Genomic DNA, 9,117 nt, shown 5'->3' with positions numbered 1-9,117 from the left:
GGTCAGAATCAAGGCCTTCAGCAGCCTCGTTTTCAATAATCAGGTCTTCAGTAACCTTCTCTTTCGTATTAGGGGAATGCTCAATTGCCTCGACTGTTCCTTCGTTGTTGTCTGAAGAAGCATCTCCCCAACCGCTTGGTTGGATTGTGTTGATGTCGATCTGAGAGCTTGTCGGCGCATTGTACTTCACAAGATAGTCATACTTCCCACTTGGCTGTCCCAAGCGGTCCCAATTCCCCTCTTGTCGAAACTTCACATCTTCGACAGTATTATCACCGTCCCTCTTGTCGAAACCTTCAGTAGTTTCCATTCTTTTCTGGTTGTCGAAGCCTTCAGTAACTTCAACTTCGTTCTGGCTTGCGAGATCATCAGCAATCTCGACCATGTTGATATTTGTGTCGAAACTTCCGAGGGCCTCCACCATTTCCAAATTGCCATCAGGAGCAACTTCGGCCTCCACCATGTTCACGATGAATGGTTCAGCGTAGTGGGCTTCGACTGCCTGCATGGGATTCGAATCGATCCTCATCTGTTGTTTTGGTTTGTCACCAAACTTCAGCCTTCCGTCACGGATAACATTTTGAACGAGATCCCTGAAAAGGAAACAATGAGACGTTTTATGGCCCAGAAAATTATGGTATTTACAAAAGCCTCTCTTTTTCTGTTGTTCCATAGGCGGTTCTTTAGCGCCTGGCGGTTTTATTAATTGACCATCTTTAACCAACAGATCGAAAATTTCGTCATATTTGGTGATGTCGAACGTATAAGTCCTTTTGGGGAACTTATCGTTTGTTTCGACTGGGTTTCCGTTCGATGGAGTTAGCACTTTGCACGAATAAGGTGGGCCTTGCTTCAGTTCTGCTAGGTCAATCTCTTGTTCGTCGAAGTTACTTGGTTCGTTTTCGTCGTACTCATCATCTTGGCGAACCCCTACGTAGGCTACCCTCACTTTTTTATTCTTATTTGCTCTGAATTTTTCGTCCCTTAACCTTTCGACCTGTCTCACTCTATCTGCTAATTGTGCCATATCCCTCAGATACTGGGTATCTAGTTTCTTCCTTATAGAATAATCTAATCCCCCTGCGGCCATTTCGACCAACTCATATTCTGGCACCGGGGTGAAACATCTAGCCTTTAGAAATCTGAACCTATTTAAATAATCATCTATTGGTTCTGAGTGTTTTCTCTTAACACTGGCTAATTCTTTCAGACTTATTTTTGTTTGTCCCATGTAGAATTGTTCATGGAACAACCTTTCTATTTGGGTCCACGTATATACTGAGTTTGCAGGCAAAGATGTAAACCAAGTAAACGCGTTTTTTGTTAAGGAACTAGGGAAATATTTTATTTTCAAATTTTCATTACGGGCTATTTCCCATGCCTCGATCAGATAACGTGCCACATGTTCTATGGTGGACTCACTAGTGTCCCCTGAGAACTTTGTGAACTTAGGGACTTTCCACCTTGGTGGCAGTTCTTCTTGCAGAATATATTCCGATAGTGGGGATGCGTAACTAGGCCTTTGTAATCCCATGTTCATCCCATTTTGTGCCATTATCGTTTCGACCATGGCTGCCAAATTATTTTCGACAGGCGGATTATCATACCGTATCCGTTGTTGCAATACAGCATCCGCGTCTTAGCCTCTCTGGATTACTATCCTTCTAGACTGTTGTGGAACAGGGATTTCGACACGAGTCTGTTCGACTGCATCCTCTTGGTTTCTGACGTTTGTTTGAGGATTGTCCAACGGTATCTGGTTTATCGTAGGCTCTTCTCGGACCGCTACCCCTGGGTTATGAACCCCTGGTTCCTTGTGTCGAGTTTGAGGGACTCCGAAAAAGTCAGCAATGCGCGTCATTTGCGCTGCCAACAATTGGTTTGTTTGGGTGGTGTTTTGTATTATGGGGTTAAACACCGCTCCCATTTGTTGCGTCAACATTTGGACCATATCATGATTACTCTCGTCCATTTGTTGTCTAATTACTTGCGCCGAATTATTTGTTATCGGCGGCACGTAAAGTGGTTGTTGATTTAGTCTACTCATGTTCCCTCCATATCCTGACCCTTGTAAGGGTGAAGACATATTGGCCATCGAATCAGAATATATTAACGGGGAATTGTGTAAATTTGCCATTACCGAAGTTGGCATTCCAAAGGGTTGTTCCCTACCAGGCGGAGGCATGGTGAAATTTGTTACAAAAGGCCTAGAAGTGTTTCCCATAGGAGGGGGTGTCCCAACGGGCATTTGTTGTGCCCTGAAGGACGAACTAGGCGCGTTTTGCGATATTGAAACCGCTGGCATTGACCCTGTTGACGAAGGTACAGCCTCCGACACAGGGACTGGTCCTACATTGCCTTCTGTCGAAGGGGCAGGGTTGGATACTGGGATGGATTCGTTTGGATTATTTGGCTGGTTCGCCATTTTCCTTACTCTTGTTCTTTTTGGTATTTCTATGTCGGATACGGCTAATTTACCGCTTCTCAGTCTCATACAACGAAGAACAAATTTTGACTAATGATTATCTAAGTTTCTAGATTTCTGCACAGTCCCACTGGGCGTGCCAATTTGTTCGCTGCGAATTTTGGCGAACAACCTCTGGTTTACCAAAACTTGTAGAATTGGGTTACTTGCAGGATCAACCACACAAATCCTAGGACATGTGCAAAATCTAAATAACTTCGTAAATCTCTAGAACGACGCTTGTATCTTTCATTTGGATTCTCTGAATATTTTATGTCGAAATATGTTGATTAAAGACGCTTAAACAGAAGTAAATTTGACAAGATAAGATAAATGGCAGAAAGTAACTGATGAAATGTAAATTATCGAAAAGAAATTGCAGAAAGGTAATTGACTGGAAAACGTAAAATGAATTTGTAAAGAACTTTAAACTTTATAAAATAAACTTTGAAGGAATTGGTGTTTGTTTACACATACATGTTCCAAATATGACTCTTTTCTCTCACACGGATACTTTGAGTGTTTTCAGGAATTTTGTACAAGTAATTTTTCACTTTTTTCGATAACAACTACCCTATTTATATACAAATAACATAACTGTTACTAACGACCAAATCCTAAAACTGTGACAAATGGCTTTCTTCTTTTCGCCAGATGCTTCCACGCGTCTTCTGCCAAACGTCACAACTCTTCTGAATTTGAATATTTACACTTTACGTCAAAATGACGTCTCTCTCCAGACTTTGTCGAATTGTCGAAGCTTCAATTTTGTCGAAGCGTCGAACCTTCAATTTTGTCGAAGTGTCGAACAACACTTATCAACCAAAACCGTTTATCTCATGTCGTCATTTGTCGAAAGACCCATTCTGCACACCAAATCTCATGGCGTCGAAAACGCATGTATACAGTTGTATATGTTTGAAGAACGGAAGAGCTTAGAACGCTCCTCGATCAACCCTTGAAGGAAAATAATTTTGTTGAATAGGGTCACATGAATATGTCACTAGAACTGAACCATCTACCATGAAAGAAAGGGGAAGAGGTAGAGCTTTGGCAGCTTCAGCTTGTCGTTGGACGGTAGATCGAGTGACTTTGGGCTCAATGAGTTTGACAATAAGTCTGTATGAGGAGGAGATTGAAACTTCAAAGAAGGAAATCAGCGATCTGGATTTTGGTGGAGAAATAATGTTTTTTGTGTGAAAATGACGAAAATCAGAAGTCACTTCGCACAAACAATGCTACTATTCGACACGAACTAGAAAAAAAATGAGATGGTAGAGTTGTGTCTCATTACGGTAGAACAATACTTCTAATACAATGAGACAAGATATATATATATATATATATATATATATATATATATATATATATATATATATATATATATATATATATATATATATATATATATATATATATATATATATATATTATTCCTTCCCTTTTTGTTTGAGTAGCATTTTGAAAACCTGAATGACTAGGTTGACGATAGAAGATAAATAACGAATCTGAAATTTTAAGGGTAATTAAACTACCGTGAATTGCATAATACAATCTTATTACTGCGATAAGATTTGAATTTGGTAAAGATGATGTCGATGGAACACAAGTTATGCCTGAAGAGGACAATTCAAACGACTGCACTGAGTGCTCATTGTCGTGTGCTGCCTGATGTAATACAGAATCACGAACCATATCCAGAACATTGAACTAATTTTTCTTTTTACGACGATTCATTCGAAATATAACTTAAAATAATGTTGTTCCTATATGCCCAAGTATATTTCCATCTGAAGGCAAAAGTTGGATTGGATCCTTTTCGATTATTGGTGGGTCTATTGTATTCTGGACAGAAAGAGGGAAAGAGAATCATTATCATTGGAATATATCATAGAACTTCTGTGAACATAGACAAAGTCGTGAGCATCTTTGTATATGAAAAATATACATACTTAAAGGTTTAATTGCTATTAAGATATTTATGCAAATTAGACTAGATTGATCTGCATTCAGTTTTTTGTGGAACTTGTGAGTTGTGACGAGAATCAATTCCAAACTGTAGAACGTGTGGTAATTAAACTGTGGAAATTATTGAGAATATATCCGTTACGTGTATCTCTGCTTTATCGACATCGCACTAACAAAATCTCAACTCATAAAGTAAAAAAACAAAAAACAAAAAATCTTTCTAAATTAGTTTTTAGATTTACAAATAAAAAATAGTTTTATAATTAATTAGGATTAAATAATTGATAAATAAAATAGATTTAGTATATAAAAAATGCTAAAGACACATTAAAAATATGAATAAGTTAAAAATGTTGAATACTTCATATTAATTTTAAATAAAAAATAAAAAATAAAAAATATCTTTAAATATGAAATATTCAAGAAAATAATTAAAAATAAAATATCAAACTAAGGACGAAAGTCAAAAATCAACAAATTAAAAAAATTATTATCAAATAATCTATTATTAAAATTCACCTTTGACATATTATATATTTGAATTTGCTGCATTGTGTATGATATTCTTACACAATTAGTTTAGCTGATTTGACGGATCATATAGTAATGCAATTTGATTTGAATCAAACTAGAACTTAGGACCTTTACCACAAAAACCAACTAGTCACCTATTCTCCTACGGCCATGAATACATTTTAGAATAGGTAGTGTTATTTTTTTTTCTATTTTTTATCTAAAAGAATAGGTATGTCCGATAATTAAAAAAAAGTGATAGATCGGTTAAAAAAATATGAATGCAATCAAATTTATTATACAGAAAAAGAAGAAGAAATAAATGAATATTTTTTCATAATTTTATTTAAAAAATTGAACAAAATAAATAATAACAAAAAAAAGATGAGAATCAAAATATAATTAATAATATTGAATTTTAAAATTATAATAACATAATAATAAAAAGGTCTTTTATGTAAAGTTCGAGAATTCTTCCCGCTACCACAATTAAATTTGGCACTTCCCATAATTTCATAATTTTAAAACTGCTCTTGAAATAAATTTTCGTACGAAATTTTTGATAGTCATACCTAGGGCTGGAAATGAACCAAATCAACTCGAAAATAGTTTGAGACTCGATTTGATAATTAATTCGTTGGACTTGGTTCATGAACCAAATGAGTCGAACTTGAGCTCAAAACTAAGTTCGTAAAATAAATGAGCTAAACTTGAGCTATGTATAGTTCGACTCGTTAGGTTCATGAGTCGACTCGGTTATATATATATATATATATATATATATATATATATATATATATATATATATATATATATATATATAAATCATATATCTCAATAGTATCATTTAAAAAAATAATGTATAGATTTTAATCTTTTAACTTATCAAATTAAATATTTTAAAAAATACTTGTGACATTTTTTATACAAAGTAAAATACTTCTAACTAAAAAAAAACATAATGCATCGTGACCTTTAATTCTAAAGTGTCATTTTAAACTACTTCTAAATTTGTTTTTTAAACTACCACTTTAAAAATAACGTTTTTTAAATATTGTACCATTTATATGATTTAATTTGTATCCTTTTATATTATTTTTGACTTTATTATTATTATTAACTATTTTTAAGATTTTAAATATGCCCATTTATTAGTATTGCATTTTCCAAAAGCAAAAGCTTTAGTATTCCTTTTTAGATTTTAGGTTTTAGAGAACTTTCTTCATCCTTCATATTACGTATTTTAAGTCTTTGTTCTCTATTCTGATGAAAAAAAACTTTAACTCTTTCTTCCAGATTCAACAATTTTTTTCAATAGAGGTAAATATTATTATTCTCATCATCTGATTGTTTTAGTAGCTTTGTCATTTTTTACTGTGTTCTGAATATGTTGAATATGTTCTTCCTGTATATAATGAACTATAACTCTGTTATGAGGATTTTATTTATTTTCTTTGTTTTGTATATGTTCTTTCTGAATCTATTTTTCTTGGTTTGAACTAAATATATAACTCTGTTATGAGAATTTTTTTATTATGTTCTATTTAAAAAATTTAATGATTTTTTTAATGGAACTTGTGGTTTTATTTATTTTTCTATTGTAGATATGTCATACAGTACCTCACTTGAATCATTGGGAGATTCACAATCACCACCAAAAGATGGAGAAGAGTGTTTAAATATATTGAATCCTATCATTGATTTAAATGCAAATACTAATGAAGAACCACTAACAAATGAATCAACTCCGACAAATGAAGTTGTGAATGAAGAAAATATTGAGAACAGTGACATTGTTATTCAAAAGTCCAAGAGGAAGAAAACTTCTCTAGTTTGGGATCACTTCAAAAAAGTGGAATTAAAGAATGGAAAAAATGGCAATGTATACACTGTAAAAACAATTATTCTGTTGTTGCTAGTGGATCAACCAGTAATTTGATGAGGCATTTAAAACAAACATGTCATGTTTACAAGAAGCTAGTAGCACAACAAAAAAAATTAAACTTTCAGCCAGCAAAAAGCAAGATTGATGAGAAGCTTTCTGGACCACTACTAATGAATTCAGGAGGTAAATATGACCATGAAAGACAACGAGAAGCCACCACACATTGGATTATGATGCATGAACATGCATTTAGTATTGTTGAGGAAGAAGGTTTTCATTTTATGATGAAGTGTTCTAATATTTCATATGAGAAAATTAGTCAGAAGACATTGAAGAATGATTGTATTGCTGTTTATGAAGCTGAAAGAAAAAAGTTGAAGTCTACTTTAAGGACAGTAAATAAGATTTGTTTGACCACTGATTTATGGAAGTCACAAAATCAGAAGATAGAATACATGGTGTTAACTGGCCATTTCATTGATGCTGACTGGGTTTTGCAGAAACGCATTCTTAGTTTTGTTCATGTTCCTCCTCCTCGGCGTGGTGTTGATGTTGCTGATGCTATCTTCAAATGTCTTAAAGATTGGGGTATTGAAAATAAAATATTTAGTGTGTCAGTGGATAATGCACATTACAACGATAGATGTTTGAAAGAGTTAAAAGTTCTGATTTTAAGGCACCGGAAATTAGTGTTAGATGGAAAGTTATTTCATGTGCGTTGTTGTGCGCATATAATAAATTTGCTTGTTCAAGATGGTATTGGGAAAATAGAAAAAATAGTTGAAGATGTGCATGAAAGTGTGAAGTTCATTAATCAGTCTGAAGCAAGGTTGCAAACATTCTCACAAATAGTTCAACAACTAAAGCTTGGTGGTAAAAAATTAATTTTTGATTGCCCTACTCGTTGGAACTCCACCTATCAAATGTTGTCAGTTGCAATGCAGTTCAAAGAAGTCTTCCCTCGTTTTCAAGATCGAGAACCAAGCTATACAACTCTTCCAGATGATGATGATTGGGAAAAGGTTGAAAAGGTTTCCAAGTTGCTAGAGGTATTTAATGTTGTTACAAATATTATTTCAGGTAGTGAATATCCAACTGCTAACTTATATCTTGCTGAGGTATTTCGAATCAAACTAGTTTTAGATCAAGCTATCCAAGATGAATATGATTTTATGAAAGAAATGGAAAAAGCGATGAAGGGAAAATTTGACAAATATTGGAGCCAATGTAATCTTGTTATGTCGCTTGCTTCTGTTTTGGACCCTAGGACCAAAATGATGGGTGTTAACATGTGTTTTCCCTTAATTTATCCGGAAGTTGAAGCTAGAAAAAATATAGAAAATGTGCGTATCGCGCTTGATGATATGTACAAAGAGTATGCTGATATACTTAGTGAGCATAGTGAAGAAGGATCTAGTAGAAGTGGTGTTGATCAAAATGGGCTTATTTTGGAGTCACAAAAATCCTCAGGGTGGTCATTGTTAATGAATTATGTCGAAGAATAATAAGCAATTCCTGCTGTATAATCTGAAATTGAAGAGTATTTGAATGAGCCAACTTACAAACCTAAAGATAACAGCCATATGTCACTTTGTGCCTTGGAATGGTGGAAATTGAATTGTGGAAAATATAGAGTGTTGTCCCATATGGCAGCAGATGTTCTTGCCATTCCAATATCTACTGTGGCTTCAGAGTCAACCTTTAGCGCCAGAGGGAGAGTTATCGATTCATTTCGAGCTTCTTTAAGTTCATCTACTGTCGAAGCTTTAATTTGTGGTGGTGATTGGCTTCGAATATTGCATGGAATTAGGAACAAACCTAAGGTAATATGCTCTCTTTTGATTATTAAGTATAATATAAACTTTTAAAAATAGCATTGATAATTTTTAAAACTAAATTCTTCTTTTTATTAATAGGTGGAGCAAGTGCAAACAGAAATTACATTACTCCCTTGATGATAAATAGAGAGCTATCAATGCAGGTGAGTGAGATTGTTGTATAATTAACTGTGTATTTAGTCTTTATTACTTGTTAGTTGTTAGCATCTCATACAATTAATAGGGTGTTTAAACCATACCAGTTGTCATACGGTGAACTGACTTGGGGTGTTTTGCTTTTTATCGCAATGTCGCGGATAGCAAGAGTCGCCACCGACTTTTCTTTTATCCAATAAGGAAAGGTGGAAAAGAACAGGAAAGACCTCAATAGATTTTGGGTTCGGGAGGTACATTATACAAAGGGAAGGTATTAGCACCCTTTGTATCCATGGTTATCCATGGGCTCTTAA

At 34.3% G+C, this 9,117-nt stretch overlaps 1 protein-coding gene across 1 annotated transcript; it reads left to right on the top strand.

Annotated features, from left to right (window-relative positions):
• The first annotated feature begins 6,551 nt into the window (after positions 1 to 6,551).
• Positions 6,552 to 8,335, top strand: LOC127103469 (zinc finger BED domain-containing protein RICESLEEPER 2-like). The gene is made up of 2 exons (XM_051040724.1): positions 6,552 to 6,836; positions 6,956 to 8,335. The coding sequence occupies exons 1-2, from the start codon at positions 6,552 to 6,554 to the stop codon at positions 8,333 to 8,335; spliced, it is 1,665 nt and encodes a 554-aa protein (XP_050896681.1).
• The last annotated feature ends 782 nt before the right edge of the window (positions 8,336 to 9,117 follow it).

The sequence above is a fragment of the Lathyrus oleraceus genome, chromosome 7 (assembly GCF_024323335.1).
Source record: "Lathyrus oleraceus cultivar Zhongwan6 chromosome 7, CAAS_Psat_ZW6_1.0, whole genome shotgun sequence".
Taxonomy (NCBI): Eukaryota; Viridiplantae; Streptophyta; class Magnoliopsida; order Fabales; family Fabaceae; genus Lathyrus; species Lathyrus oleraceus.
The sequence above is the reverse complement of the archived record's forward strand: the minus strand, read 5'-3'. Positions and strand labels throughout refer to the sequence as shown.

Bases quoted from the DNA above. Each gene is read 5' to 3' on its own strand.
- LOC127103469 (XM_051040724.1), top strand. From the start codon at position 6,552: ATGTCATACAGTACCTCACTTGAATCATTGGGAGATTCACAATCACCA. The intron at 6,837-6,955 runs GTAAAAACAATT...TTAAACTTTCAG, and splicing joins AAAATGGCAATGTATACACT to CCAGCAAAAAGCAAGATTGA.